This window comes from Lonchura striata, chromosome W (genome assembly GCF_050655825.1).
Source record: "Lonchura striata isolate lonStrDom1 chromosome W, ASM5065582v1, whole genome shotgun sequence".
Taxonomy (NCBI): domain Eukaryota; kingdom Metazoa; phylum Chordata; class Aves; order Passeriformes; family Estrildidae; genus Lonchura; species Lonchura striata.
In genome coordinates this window covers 42,012,147-42,028,315 of record NC_140743.1, presented here as the reverse complement: position 1 = coordinate 42,028,315, position 16,169 = coordinate 42,012,147, and the positions used below count along the sequence as shown (strand labels likewise).

General features: G+C 46.0%; 1 protein-coding gene, 1 long non-coding RNA gene and 1 pseudogene across 2 annotated transcripts in view; all 3 read right to left on the bottom strand.

Moving 5' to 3' along the window:
- The window catches only part of LOC146763215 (ubiquilin-1-like), a 91,969-nt gene extending 90,702 nt beyond the window's left edge, over positions 1-1,267 (bottom strand). Inside the window, exon 1 of the mRNA XM_085571322.1 lies at positions 641-1,267. Within this exon, the coding sequence (XP_085427448.1) occupies positions 641-799 (159 nt within the window). The 5' untranslated portion in view covers positions 800-1,267. The remainder of the gene's footprint in view (positions 1-640) is intronic.
- Positions 1-16,169, bottom strand: part of LOC146763208 (uncharacterized) — a 662,135-nt gene that overhangs the window by 429,839 nt on the left and 216,127 nt on the right. The window lies entirely within an intron of this gene.
- On the bottom strand, positions 994-15,076 carry LOC146763214 (uncharacterized; annotated as a pseudogene).

Genomic DNA, 16,169 nt, shown 5'->3' with positions numbered 1-16,169 from the left:
TCAGTAGGTGCCACTTTTTCTCTTGAAACAAAGGCACGATGAGATACTAACTTTCATAAAAACTTAGAACAAAGGCCCTAACAATTAAGTTATCAGACATTACTACAGTGAAGCATGGCAGAAGCTGTGCTTTATTTGTAGTGGAAGTTTTCTACAGTCTAAAGATGTGGCTTTTCTAAACTTAAAGAGATCATTGCCATAGCTTACCCGCTGTTTCTAAAGCAAATTTTAGATCAAGATAGTTATTGGCACTATAGAACCGCCACGTAGGTGACTGCATGTTTTCTACAGTCGTACTAATTAGCTAGCGAGCCTCCTATTGCCAGACTGAGTCAGCTCAACAGGGCAACTCAGAATTACGAAACGAGCTGTCCACCTCCCGGGCCGGCTCTGCATCGCAACAGGAGGAGCTGTGGAGGAGACGACGCAGAAGGTTTCTTCACCACTCCCAGTATCAGCAGCCCTCCACAAGGCCAGCCAACCCCGATAATCGTCCAACAGCACCAAGAACAGGTCGCATAAGCAGAAGCTGCTTTGTCATGGCGAAGGGCCCCCACCCTCCAGCGTGGGAGGCGGAAACCACAGACCAAGGCTCTCTCCCCTGGCTGCAGTCCCCACCCACCGCCCAGCAACCCCTCACCTGCTGGATGCTACTGGTCTCGGGCACAGCGAACTCTTCTTTCTCCTTGGGAGTCTTCACCGTGATTTTGATGATTCGCGGCTGGGCAGCAGCAACGCCCTGAGAGGAAGACTCAGAGGAGCTGTGGGCCCCCGCGGAACTCTCCGCACTCTCCGACATGGCAGGTAGGGTCCGATTCGCTCCAACCGTAAGGTTCCAGGCGAGTCTTCGCACGCCACGGTCCCAGTCTCAAAGCGGCGGACAGAAACAACCCAACTGACCCACGGCGCGCACTGATGACGCCCCGAATCGAGGCAGATACTAGAAAGGGGATCTGTTTCCCCGGGGGAGTCCCCTTTCGGTGCGCTTGCGCGCTAGGGGCGGTTTAAAGATTTTAAATCTGAAAGAGACAGTGACAAATAGTTCCTTAAATTGCCATATGGAAATTTTAAATTTATTTTCGATATAGTCATGTGACTTCAGTACGCTGAAGATCCAAATAAATATATAAAAAATGTTATTATGAGTTTTAGAATATCAAAGTGTTGATGGCCTACATATAATTACACTATTACTTGCATATAACATAATGTACAATGATATTGTATGAAGTAACAAAGCCGTATCATGCATGACCTATATGACTTACATGTTAAAAAGAGGGAGAAAAATAACATACAGCTTATGAACCTATGTAAAGAGAGATGATAAAATTGCCTTTTCCTTCTAGGTTACTTGTTTAGCATCAACTTAAGGGTAAAACTTAATATCTCAAATAACAATCTTTTACTACTTTAAAACTATAAGTACAATGGAAGCATTCCATAGCTGGGAATTAGATTTTCTTCCAATTCAGACAAAAAAAAAAGACACAAAAAAACCCCATACCACACCACCACCATACTCTTATTCCATACTTAAATTTAGTATCACCAAATCAGGTCCTTTCCCAAAACATTAGTGATTTTCCTATCCATCAGATAGTAAATTCCACATTCATATCCTTGTTTTAGTATCAAATATATGGATGGCTTTGAATTCTAGAGTCAAATATCCTTTTTTCCTTATCCTTTGTTGGCTTGATCTACTACTGAGATAATTTCATATAAACTATTTAAATTGGTTCAATAATTTTTTTATTAAACAAATTAAAAACCTGTGAAAAAGTTTTAAAGTGCAAAATGGCTAAAGCCTATCCCAAATTTTGTCTGTCCTAGAGCTTCAGTTTGTTACAGTAAAAAATACATTAGGCATATTTAACCGCTAAGCCTTTCCTTGGTGTGAAAAACGCCAATCACTTGGTTTTTAAAATTTTAAAAGTTTAATAATAATAAAATGGTTATAAAAATAATAATAAAATTAGAGTAATAAAGTTTAGAGTTAGGACAATTACAAGACAATAAAAAGCAAAGAATTACGGACTTCCGGATGCTCTCGAACACTAAGTCACGAAAAGCATGACTTGTGAACAAAGGAATCACCCTTAAACCAATACACTTGTTGCATTATTCATACATCCTTTATGGTTATGCATACGTTCTATTCTAAACAAGAAACTCTGTCTGTTGTATGTCAACTGTTTCCTTTAATCACCTGGCGTCTTCCAGTCTGAGCAAGGCCTGAAGAAATTAGCTTCTTCTGATAAGAAGCCATAAATTCCTCTCCTTTGGAAGATTTAGGTGTTCCTCGAAGTGAGTATCTCACTCCTAAAAAGAAAACTCCCCCCACATACATAGTCTCTATTTTAACATTATGTTGTAACCTAAAACTACACTTAACACAATATGTAAGGGAATTAATACAGCATAACTTTCTAACATTACACATATAATATTCATTGTAACATTTGTGAAAAGCCAATCATAAATATGCATTTTTCACACTTGGTCATGGTGTTTCCTTTTCTACACATAATTTGACCCTACAAAGTGTTGAATTCTGATCCAGGAGAGCACTTTGATACATGCTAGTGATGTATTGTCCTATTAACTAGCAGATTTGGGGCCATTATGAAATAACATTTTGCACTGCAATCAAGTAGTGATTTCAAGCAGAAATCAATTCAAAGAACAAAGAGATGTTCCTCATCCATGGCTCTTAGTTTATATGCTATCTTATGCTGACTATATTATTTTACACTGCTATATGGTATTATTACTTTGAATACAGTTTGTACTGAAATAGTACAAATGCCACCTGCTTTAACTTACTGAAGAGTTACAAATTTTCATGTTTACAAGTCAGGTGAGAGAATTAATAATCTGTGTTATTTACTAAGATTTCCCAAGGGTCAAAGTATACAAATTCATAAAAACCCCTTAAGTAAGCAAAATGGAAGGTTTAATGGTAGTTTCATAATCTTAATTTTGGTACAGATAAATGAAAAAGGGAGTTTATTTGCCTATATTGAAAGTGTCAAGGTAGAAAATACTCTGAAACATGTCAATGTGTGTTCAAATTTAGATAGTTCAGAATACATCTTATATACAATGCATAGAAAATGAAAATAATCCAGCAAATCATGTTGAGTTCTTACTCTTCCATAGGCTGTTTTTATTTTGAACTTCTTTTCATTTTTAATTTCTTTACTCCTGGTTTTATTTTTTTCCCCACTTCCTTCTTCCTGTGCTTTTATTTCCTCTTTCTATAATCATTATGATAGATGGGGATGGAGATTCCACATACAAATTAGGGAACGAGAGGTGGGAGAGTAGTCCTGCAGAAAGACACCTGGGGCTTTGGGTTAATGGTAAAATGATAGAAATCTTGCACAGCTCTCCTTCCAGTGAAGTCTCTAGACTTCAACAGCCAGGTCAGACCACTAATGTGAACTTTACCAGATGCTGTAAATATTTATTAAAAGTAAAATTCTGATCATTCTTTCAAATAATTTAAAATACTTTCTATTCCTAATAATTCCAAATAATGTAATTTTCAAAATTGTTTTATTGTTTCTTGTTAATACATATCTGAAAATAAGAAAATTCTGCCTTCAGTCTAATAGATCTGATTTACTTCAAGTCAAACATCTTACCAGTTTTCATTTCACCTTAATTCCCAGCTTTAAATAGACATCGCCAGTTTGTGATTTTTCCCCAGAGGTAATTGATTTCATCAAATGTAGTCACTTAAATTTGTAAAATAACCCCACAAACCAAAATAAATGAAAAAAAACCACATGCCACACACAACTGAAAATGAACTTGCAGTGACCAGTGAATATTTTGCATCAAGATCAAAATACTGGCTGTGAAAAATGCCATAAAATTTTAGAAGATTAATAGTAATGAAAATAGTAATAAAAATAAGGATAACAAGAGACAATAAAAATCAAAGAATTACAGACGTCTGGGTGCCTTGCACTCTGCCACAAAGCACGCCTTGCTAACAAAGGATTACCCCTTAAAAGCAGTAGCCTATTGCATATTCATATATCTCATACATAATTCAAAAATTCTTTTCAAACTAGGGTGTTTCTGCTTAATTTTAGCTTCCCCCCTCGTACTGTAAATCAATTTTCTTGGCTCCTTGAAGTCTGAGGGTTTACGATAAGGAGGCAATAATTATTTTCTTTTGATCTTGGTGTCTTGTTGCTGTTATCTCTATCCAAATAGGATAATGCAAAGAATTTCTTGATTATGTTTTCCATTTTTTGCACTACTTACAAAAAGTATCTTACATCACATAGTTTCTATTTTAATATTATGCTTTAGCCTAAAAACTATATTTACCTGTGGCAAGCACATTTCTCTCCCTCTCAGGATTTTTCAAAGAGGTGCACAGAGACAAATGAAAGAGAAAACACTTTATATTTCTGCTCCTTGTTTTTCCTATGTGGAATGTATTTGGAGAATTGTTTACCTGGAGTTGAGTGCTTGATTGGATTCTGGTGAGGATTGCTTGAGCCTGATGGCAAATCCAACCCACCTGTGTGTGGACTTGAGCGAGAGGGTCACGAGTTGTATTAGAGTTAGAGAAAATAGTATGTAGTTTTAGTATCCTCCTTTTATATAGTATATTAATGTATTTTAGCATAGTTATAATAAATAAATAATTCAGCCTTCTGAATTGAGTCAGACATTGTCATTTCTTCCCATTGGGTTTGCCTGCATTTACAATATTTACCACACTACTTATGAAGCGATACGCGGAATAAATAAATAGACTCCACAACTCGATGTAGTTATGAAGTGGGTATGTATGACAGCGCCCGGCACAAGTGAGATAGCTCTCCAAAATCTTGTGCCCCGATCTGGAGTTTGTCCCACAATTTTATTCACAAGGGTGTTCCATATGCAATACATTACACAACTTTTCTATGCATATTCAACCCCTGGCCCCGCCTGTCTTCACCTCTCATGCTAAATAGGTCCACGCCCTTCTGGGCATGCGTGGTTTGCTGTGGTGGTCTTTACAGGGGTCGCTGGTGGTCTTTTGAGGCTGAAACCATAGTCTTCCTCTGCATTGAACTTTTGAACTCTTCTCCTCTGCGCATGCGCTTTTGGTCTTCTGCTCTGTTATCTGGATAAGTCCATCATCCTTGACAGAGGGGCCTCCTTATCTGAGTTCTTTGCATTCCTGGTCTTCTCTGGTATTTGTCTTTTTGCAAGAAGCTTTAAAGAATTTTTTTTTTTTTCCTTCTCTCTTTCCTATGTCTTTTGCGCCATGGCAGAGGTTTCTTAAAATTCAACACATGATTCTACAAACATGATACATTCATTTTTGATACATTCATTTTTGATACATTCATTTTGTTAGCTCAAGTGATCTCTGGAAGATCTCTTATTTCAGTCCCCCCTTTTCTTAAAACATAGTAAATTCTTTTACTAGATTTTACTATTATGTCAGTTTTCTTTTAGCAGGATTCCATGAGTTCTAGAGAGTGAAGTCAGAATGGCCACACGTTGTAACATATTCCAATTCCACAAGAGTGTTAAAATAGACATTATTAGACTTATAGTAACTAATATTAATAAAACAATAATGGGGTGACACAGAGTGTTCATGATCCCCATTGCAGTCAGTGACCATCCAAATAGTGCATCCCACCAGTTATGACTTCCGTCTTGTTTTATTCTTTGCAGGACTCTGTTTATTTCAGTTATGTCATGATGGACTGTAACCAGAGTTCTCTGCCCATTCTTGTGAATCTCTTCTATAATTTTGATTAGATCTTGATGTTTCATTAATTGTTTTACCAGGGTTAAATTCATTCCAATAGGTGTGGGTGGTAATTCATTGTAGGTTGTGTAGTTTGATTTTATTAACTGGTGGGATACGATTGGTGCTGAGTATATAAAGTCACACCCAGTAATCTTGATGAAGTTGCAAATACAGAAATTGGAATGTGCCGCGCTCCCGCCCCGGTTCCCTTTGTCTCAGCCCCGGCTAGCTCTCATCCTGGGGCGAGGGCGGGCGATGGAGGCACCCTCCGCCGCTCCCAGCTGGGGTTTGGAGAGTGCCTTTGTGGGTCCCGAGCAGCGCTAGCAAGCCTCGCGGTGGTAAATGAAGAGCGGATCCTGCTGGGGGCTAAGTCCGAGTTTATTGTAGCCCAACGGGGCCAAATGTCCTAGAACGATGCCAGCCAACAGGAACAAGCACAAGGTGCTTGCACTGGCTTATAAACTGTAAGGGAGGGGTATCCAACGACCAATGGGGATAGGGATAGGGGGTGGCTCCGGGATGGGGGGATATGGTGGGGTCTAATGGGGGAAGGATATGGGGGGAGCCCCAGGTCCTCGCCCAATCACCCGGTGCCCTGAGTAGAAGCTTCTGGATGGATGGGAAGGGGCACCGAGTGATAGACAAGGCACCCGGGGGGGGTAAAATGCCTCTTTCAGGGTGATGGATAGATACTGGGAAGGCGGGAAGGGCGGACAAGGCGGGAAAACTGGGGATAAACCAAGTTGCACACGGGGGTACAAAGGAATAAACCAATACATAATACAGGGATAATAAAACATATACATAACGCAACTCCACATCTCCTCCTTTTTTTGTTTAAAAAGAAAGAAAGGTGAAGAGGATAAAGTAAGTCTTTAAACGGGGGCTTCATAGTCACTGGGCTCATTTTGAAACTAGATGTTTCCTTTTTCTGGAAATTCTTCTTCTTGAAACCCTTCTTTGTTTAAGGGTTTCAGTTCATCACTATGTTAAAGCTTGTAATAAACACAATGAGTCCCAGCAGCAGCAAAAGTCCTGTTTCTTTAGAAAGCAACTGAAATTAATAGTCGAGGTAGGGGAGGTCTAACTCAAAGGGGAACAGAGAATCCCAGGAGCCAGGGAGGGAAGAGGGGGGACCAGGTGAGGGGGACCTTTTCCGCCGTCGGAGGGCGGCGTACCCAACTTGAGGACTGTCCGGTTTTCTCTTCTGGGTCTTAGGGACATATGGTCTGACGAATTTGGAAGGGACCCATCTCAGGCCTGAGGGCGTGGATACGCAAGCGTACTCCCGTCCCCAGGTGACCAAGTCATAGGGTCCTTCCTGCCGCCAGGTCTCAGGGTTTTTAATGAGAACTGGCGGCTTTTCCCTGACCTTGCTCTGCTCGTAGGAATTAAAGTGCCTCGCGATGGGGGGGTTGAGGCACTCGAAGGAACAGTTTAAGAAATTGATGGTAAAAGGGGCCCGCGCTAACTGAACCTGGGGGGACTCATTTTTAGCTGACGACTGTTGTTGTTTAAGCATCCTTTTGATGCTTTGATGAGTCCTCTCTACCACGGCTTGACCTGTCGGGGAATAGGCGATGCCAGTTTTATGTTCTATTCCCCATTGCTGCAGGAAGCCTGCGAATTCCTTGGATGTGTACCCGGGGGCATTGTCTGTTTTTATCTGTTTTGGGACGCCTAGCATGGAGAAGGCTTGTATCAGGTGTTTCTCTACTTCCTTGGCCTTCTCCCCTGTGTGGGCAGAGGCGAAAACTGCTCCAGAGAAGGTGTCCACGGAGACATGGACGTACTTCATCCTCCCGAAGGAGGGGATATGAGTAACGTCCATCTGCCACACCTCACAGGACTTCAGACCCCTAGGGTTAGCCCCTGCGCTCACCGATGGTAGTGGGAGCGACTTACAGGACGGGCATGTGGCCACAATGGCCTTGGCCTGGTCCCGGGTTAGATGGAACTGCCGGACCAGACCAGGCGCATTTTGGTGGTAAAGCTGGTGGCTTATTTTGGCTTGCTGGAACTTGTCCGGGAGCGGCGCCAGCTGTGCGGGGGCGGCAGCGAGGGAATCGGCACGGCGATTGCCCTCGGCCAAGAACCCCGGCAGGTCGGTGTGTGACCTGATATGCATCACATAAAACGGTTGCTCTCGGTGGGAGACTAGCCTTATCAGCTTAGAGAGCAACTTGTTAAGGGCATCGTTGGAGACACCTTGCAGGATTGCATCCTGTGCTCTAGACACTACACCTGCTACATAGGCCGAATCAGTTACCAAATTAAAAGGTTCAGAGAACCGCTCAAAAGCTCTAACGACTGCGGCCAACTCAGCTACTTGAGGGGATCCTTCTACTTCAACAACATCTGCCTCCCACTGCTGAGTTTGAGGATCTTTCCAAGTCACTACTGACTTGTGGGACCCTCCGGACGCGTCCGTAAAAACTGTTAGAGCCTTTAAGGGTTTTTTGCTCTGAATTTGTTTTGTTGACAGAGTGAATTGGATTTCGGAATTGAAAATTTTGTGGGCCGGTCTCAAAACAGAAATTTTTCCGGTGTAGCTGTCCAGTGCAAACTGCAATGATTCATTCTCTTGCAGCAGGTGTTCTAACATTGCCTTTGTGAATTGGCCCGATTCTAATTTCAAAGGAATGTGGATGTGATCAAAGTCACACCCCGCCAGCTCCCGAATCCGCGTTCTCGCTTTGCGGATTAGCTCTGCCACCAGCTCTTGTGGCCGTGTCAACCTTTTGGATCGTGAATGACTCAGGAATACCCACTCTATGATGGAGAGTGGGTCCCTTTTGTCCTGATCCTTGCCCTTTCCTAGGGTGTCTGCCCATTGGAAGATGACACCGTGGAGGTGTGGCAGTCTGCCCAATATGATGAATCTGAAGGGCAGGCCCGGATCGTACCTGTGGGCCTGCCTGGCAGACATTGCCTCCTGAACCTTCTGCAAAGCAGCTTTGGCCTCTGGAGTGAGTTCCCTGGGAGAACTAGGCTCTTCCCCCCCTTTCAATAAATTGAAAAGAGGGGCTAGGTCTTCGTTGTTAATACCTAACCAGGGTCTCACCCAGTTTAAAGACCCACACAGCTGCTGCACGTCGGTTAGAGTCCGAATTGAATTTTTTATGGCCAATTTCTGCGGAACAATGGTCCGCTTGTTTATTTCTAAACCCAGGTACTTCCAAGGTGGCATTCTTTGAATCTTATCCTCTCGCAGCTCGAACCCTACAGCAACCAACGCACTGGTTGTCAGTTCAAGCGCGTGTGTAAGTAGATCGCTGTTGGGGGCACAAATAAGAATATCATCCATATAGTGCTGGATGATCACGCCCTCGGTGGCTGCACGCACAGGGGACAGCAATGAAGAGACGTACCACTGGCAAATGCTTGGGCTGACTTTCATGCCTTGGGGAAGAACTTTCCAGTGGTATCTCTCCATTGGGGCTTCTCGGTTGATGGAAGGAACCGAGAAGGCGAACCGTGGTGCGTCATCAGGGTGTAGGGGAATTTGGAAAAAACAATTTTTGATGTCAATGACAGCTAATTCCCAATTTTCTGGTAACATCGTGGGGGACGGCATCCCTGGCTGGAGAGGACCCATGTCTTCTATTACATTGTTGATGGCGCGAAGGTCATGAAGGAGGCGCCACTCGTCTTTGCCAGGTTTTTTCAGGACAAAGACAGGGGAATTCCAGGGGGATGTTGTTTCCTGGATATTCCCTTTGGCAAGTTGCTCCTTCACGAGCTCCCGAAGCGCTTTTAATTTCTGTTTATTGAGCGGCCACTGCTCTACCCATACTGGTGTATCTGTGAGCCAATTAAGTTTCCGGGTAGGACACTCCTCAGTGACTGTTGCCCGAAAAACCTGGGGGGTCGGGATGTTAATTGTGACCCCCCACTGGGCCATTAGGTCTCTCCCCCATAAGGGTTCTGTGTAATCTAATACGAACGGGCGTAAATAGGCCGATTGTCCGTTCGGCCCCTCAAATTTTACGATGTTTTTTGATTGCTTTGCCAATTGAGAACCCCCTACACCTTGAATTTTCCCCGCCACGTTTTGCAATTCCCAGCGTGACGGCCAATCCCGTGCGGGAATGACTGTCACGTCTGCTCCTGTATCTAGGAGACCGCTTAGGTGTTTGTACTCCCCATCCTTCCGCATATAGCAGGAGAGCTTTGGTCTTTCCTTCCCTATGACCTGGGCCTGGCACACCTGGTAGCTCTTCTTCGCTGACTTCTTCCATAGATCCTCAGGGTGTGCCGGAGGCCCAGATGCTGGAATGGCTTGGGCGATGATTTGGCCCTTGGGAAGGAAGACTGGAGGATGGGGGCAGTGCAGCCACACCACTAATCGCTCGGTGTTCCTGGATGTCAGGGATGGTGTAATAGTGACTTCGAGAGGCGTGAATTTTGTGTCCCCAAGAACGATGTACTTACTGTGGAGGTTCCTCCAGGTTTCTGGGTCCTCTGTGTCGACAGCGATGGAATGCCAGTCGCTGTCCCTTAGGTGCAGAGCCTCAGTCAGGGCCAACCTATATGGGGAGAAACCAGATACGATGTTAAGTATCGGCTTGGGCTGGTTCGGGCCTCGACCCAGCCAAGCAGTGGGAATGAAATCCACATCTTCTCTCATATAGGCTGGTTTGTCAGCCATAATCTGGTGTGTCAAGTCCAGTGAAATGTCCTCAGGTGGGCATTGCAGGTAGTCGTCCCTCCCCTCCTCTGATGTTATAGAACCCACCATATTTATGTCCTCGCGCAGGGAGGGACTGTGCTGATGACTCAGTTTTTTTGTTTTCCCCCCGAGTTGGGGGCACTCTTTTCTTGTCGCTGCTGTTTAAACCTAAAAAACTCGTCCCTCAGCGGGCATTGGGAAGCCCAATGTCCCTTCTGCCTACATAGATTGCAGGCCTGATGGTGCTGTTGTCCCCTCGGGGGTGCTCCTGTAGGGCGGCGATCTGGAGAAGGGGTGGCTGGCGGTGTCACGGCTTCAACGAAGGTTACTCTCTTTGTTGGTGGTTTAGGAGTCTCTGGAATGTCTTTAGCAGGAACTGTCACCTTTCTCGCACAGACTTGTAGCATGCTTTGAAGGGTAGGCTCAGGGTCCAGGGGCAGGCTGAGGATTGCTTGCCGGCACGCGTCGTTAGCGTTCTGCCTCGCAACTGTGGCAAGCATCCCCTCTCGCAGCCTCTCGTCCGGGACCTGAGCCTCCATCGCGTGATGCAAGCGATCCACGAACGCGACAAAAGGTTCTAGGGATTCTTGCTTTAGGGACAAGAAGTTAATAACCGTACCGCTGGGTCTTAACTTAAAAAACGCCTTTTCTGCTGCCCTAGTGCTGACTTGCAGCGCCTCTCTGGGGATTTTTTCCGCCTGCTTGGTCCCCATTTTCCAATCCCCCTCCCCGCACAAGTGGTCTAGCGATATTACAGCCCCATCCTCATCCCTAGAGCTATCTGCATTGGCCCAGAGGTCAGGTAACACCTCTCTGATCTCCCGCTTCCACTCGGACTCCCAGATGAGGAATTCTCCGTGGGTAATTAAACAGGAGAAGAGAGTTCGCATGTCTGCTGGGACATATTCTTTGGAGGAGAGGGTTGCTTTTAATAAGCCTCGGAAGTATTCGCTTTCCATCCCGAACCCCTTCTTGGCCTTGCAGAGCTCTTTGATGGTCTGCTGGGGGATGGGGGACCACTGTGCAAGGGGCCTACCCCCCTGCCGCGGGGTACAGGTGACAGGTGCGGCCGAGAAGGCAGGTAGGGACTGGGGTAGATCGGGGTTCCCACGCTCCCCCCCCCCGGAACCGAAAGCGTGGGAACTGGAAGTGGGGTCGTGGGAACCAGGGGACGAGGCGTGGTCTGGAGCAGGAGGAGTGGTATGGTGGGGACTCCCCTCCCCGGGGGTGGAGCTGAGGGGTGGGGTGTTGAATAATTCAAGGGAGGGGGAGTTGACGGGGGGTGGAGGAGGGAGGTGGGCGGAGAAATCCGGGGAGCAGAAGGGGTTGGTCTGCCGGAAGGGATTATGGGAGGGGGGAGGACAGGGATCATGGGAAGAAGGAGCACGAGTGGCGGGAAAACCCACGCGGTCACCTCCATCTTGTGTCCTGGGGAAGGGGGAAGAAGGGGAGCCATTTCGTGGGGTTTGGGGATGGAGGATGGGGGATGAGGGATCTTCGGGGGTCTGGGATAACTGAAAACGAACGGAGTCTCTACGGGACGGGGCTGTACAGCACGGGGAAGAAGGGGAACGGGTAGAAGCAGAGACAGTGCCTGCACCGCTCTGCGGGGTGTCTAGGGTATTCTCAGAGGGGCCAGAATCTGCCTGCGGGCAATGCCGGGATGCCTGTCTGATAATACCCGACTTCGGGAGAGAGGGAGAGTTTTGCCGCAGTTTTCCCGCAGCGCCCGCCGCAGCCGCAGCCTCAGGAGCAGCGACAGCAGCTGCCCTGCGCCCCGCTGCAGCGGCGAGCGCTGCATCGTACTGCAGCGACCGGGCTGAGGGACAGGGAAGCGGAGTAGGGTTATATGAAGTACCCGCCGAACTGGGGATCGGTTTGTTTGCGGCTGGCTGTGGCAGACTTTCGTAGCGATATTTAATTATATCGCGAATTTGGAGAGCCAAATGGGTGAATATGGAGAGAGAGAGATCTGACTGTCGCAGGATCTTCCCCGCTACCTGTTCCCAAAAAGGGGCTTGGTATAATTTAGCTGGCGAAATGTCAGGGAAAGTTTGCGACAACCACTGAACGAACCGTTTTACTTCAGATTTTTTAACCTTAATTCCCCCCACTAAAAGGATACCCACAACTTGGGAATAAATGCTCTTCTGCGGCACGGACAGCCTTGCACCCATGGCTGTTAGATGTTAAATCGTGCCGCAGCGCCTACGATTGGGAAAACACGAACGAAAAACAAAAGACCACACTTCCGGCTTTGTCGCGGTCCTTAAGCTTCCCGCCCGGAAAGGGAAGCACCAAAAACAGGAATTTTTTCCCCGAACCCCGGGGAAAAAGAAACCCACCAAAAAGGGATCCTTCCCCTAAAACCTAGGGGAAAGGAACCAACCAAAAAAAAAAGGACCGGGAAAGCCCCAGGGGCCCCTATACTCACAAACTACAGGGGTCCGAGAGGGAAGGGTGGAAAAGAAAAACCAATCGCAGGGCTTCTCCGCGAGAGAATCGACTCCGGAGGTGCTTTCCAGAGCTGCCGATCCTGTCCCCAAGAGTGCCACCCACTAAAACGTGGGTCTGCTCTCGCCGGGGTAGCTGACGGCCAGGAGGACGATTCTTCAGGTCTGCGCGACCCTAAAATCCTCAAACGAGGGTCCAACGCCGCGAAAACGGGGCCCCACGTTGGGCGCCAGCTGCCGCGCTCCCGCCCCGGTTCCCTTTGTCTCAGCCCCGGCTAGCTCTCATCCTGGGGCGAGGGCGGGCGATGGAGGCACCCTCCGCCGCTCCCAGCTGGGGTTTGGAGAGTGCCTTTGTGGGTCCCGAGCAGCGCTAGCAAGCCTCGCGGTGGTAAATGAAGAGCGGATCCTGCTGGGGGCTAAGTCCGAGTTTATTGTAGCCCAACGGGGCCAAATGTCCTAGAACGATGCCAGCCAACAGGAACAAGCACAAGGTGCTTGCACTGGCTTATAAACTGTAAGGGAGGGGTATCCAACGACCAATGGGGATAGGGATAGGGGGTGGCTCCGGGATGGGGGGATATGGTGGGGTCTAATGGGGGAAGGATATGGGGGGAGCCCCAGGTCCTCGCCCAATCACCCGGTGCCCTGAGTAGAAGCTTCTGGATGGATGGGAAGGGGCACCGAGTGATAGACAAGGCACCCGGGGGGGGTAAAATGCCTCTTTCAGGGTGATGGATAGATACTGGGAAGGCGGGAAGGGCGGACAAGGCGGGAAAACTGGGGATAAACCAAGTTGCACACAGGGGTACAAAGGAATAAACCAATACATAATACAGGGATAATAAAACATACAAATAACGCAACTCCACAGGAATGATTTTTACTAGATAAGGGGACTTTGTTTTTATCAATTTCTATAACATTACACACAGTTCTCAAACACACACAGCCATCGCCTATATATACTAGTATAGTTTGTTGGTTGGTGTCTGGGTGGATTTCAAAGTGGCAAATGCCCTGATCAGTGTCAAGGCATACGTCTTGAGCACTAATCAGATTACTCTCACAGATGAATCCCTGTTGTTCTCGAGCAATGCAAGGCTCTAGGTTAATGGTTTGCCATTTCCCTTGGTTTTTCTAGGCCCATGCCCTGTGTTCTGAGGGGTATAGTACTGACTTTTCATGACCCAACCCTAGAGCAACAATGGGGTGAATAGCGTGAACCGTGGCATTACGAATAGTGATCACAAAGGCAGTAGCAGTGTTAGTGGTAGGATCATATGTAAAATTTACCATGGTCCACCAAGACTGGAGGTCTCTCTCAAAGTCTGTAACACTGTCCCAGACAACTTTTCGTATTTCAGCTGGAAACACCCTTTCACTCCCTTCCCTTATGATTAAAGCAGCTGTTGACTGTATCCATAATTGCGCTTGTATACACCTAAGGGCTAAAGATATGTTCTCTTGTGCTCCTTCTAGTGCATCTACCAGTAAGCTGTGGTCTTGATCTTCAAAGTCTCTCCATTTTGGCAGCACTTTTGAGACTTGCCACTGACTATTTCCTAGTGCTAATAGAGATAACTGTAAAGGCTGTTTTAATTTTGTCAGATCGGTAGTTGCTATAGCTAATTTATTCATTAATATTTCGGAGTCAATCCCATTCAAAACTCCCAACCCAGTCCCTAATATCCCAGTTAAATCCCTTCGCATTCTATCTCAGAGGTGTACCTGTTTTTGTAGCCACTTTGTCCATCCTTCGAAGGATGACCTTAGGAAAGGGGAGCAGGCTGGCTGAACTGTCGAGATATTAGCTTGCATTAACAGTTCAACACGTTTAAGGGACCATTCTGGGTTAAATAACAGTTTTTGTTGACCCGTATTCCTTATAACATATGGCCCGATTTCATAAACTCTGGGTTCAAGATTGAATGGTATATTTTGGGTTTGCGCTTGAGTGCTGGAGTGGGTTGTAGCAGGTTTGGCTATAGCATTTATTGTAAATTTGAAAGACAGCCCAATAGTGTCACGGGCCCAGAGGCAAACCACATCAACAGTTTGTCTTAATTTGAATTTGTACCAACAGTCTAATTCACTTGGATGATTGCAGATCTTCTGGCGCTTATTCACACTGATTTGGGTTACTTTACTGTGGGTAGTCCCATTAATCATCCGACACCCTATTTCAATTACCTCTCCTATGGTCCCTTGAAGTGACCACAACTTCTGTTTTTTCCACTCTTGTTGTGTATATATTTGGTTATTGTGCATGACCAGAGTTGTTAGATTTAAACCTTTTAAATCGGAAGACTTCCCCATGGATCCAGTGTATTGAGTAAAGGCTTGGGACCAAAGCCATTTAGCGTTGTTCTGACTAGGTTTACCTTCTAATTGTTGGAATACAGCTATGATTGTAAACAGCATTTCAGCAAGAGTCCCCACCCACCATGATACATTCATTTTGTCCAAGTAAATTTTAGTTTCAGTTCACCATCACCCGGTGTTATCTTCCAAGTGGCTTCCAGAGCTTTCTTAACCCGGCTGTGGTGAATCCACGTGTTTTGTTCTTTAATCTTGATTGCAGTGAAGGTAGTAAGGAGTACTTGGTATGGTCCCTCCCACTGTGGTTCTAGGGCTTTCTCTGTAAGAGACTTAACATATACATAGTCTCCAGGTTGTACATCATGTACCGGTGCATCCAGCCCCGCACCCCGAGTTCCGGCCACATATTTCTCGATTTCCCTAAGTTGTTTATTTAGAGCGATCATATAGGAGGTTAGTGATACGTCCTGGGCAGACGTTCCCTTCTGCACCCCATATGGTCTCCCATAAAGCAATTCAAAGGGACTCAGTTTTTCTTTGGTCCTGGGTTTGGTTTGAATCCGCAGTAGTGCTAATGGGAGGGATTGAGGCCACGGCAAATTAGCCTCCTGTCCCAATCGTACAATTTGTTGTTTGATCAAATGATTCATTTTCTCTACTTGACCACTTGATTGTGGGTTATATGGGGTGTGAAGTTCCCAGTCTATGCCCAAGTATTGGCTCACCTGTTGTACTAATTTTGCAATAAAATGTGATCCTCTATCTGAGGAGATTGTGGCCGGGACCCCGAATCGTGGTATGATTTCTTGTACCAATACCTTAGTTACTTCCCGAGCTTTAGAAGTCCTGTTGGGGAATGCTTCTGGCCATCCTGAAAAGGTATCTGTTAAGACCAGTAGAAACTTATACCCCCCTTTTCTTGGCAATTCCGTGAAATCAATCT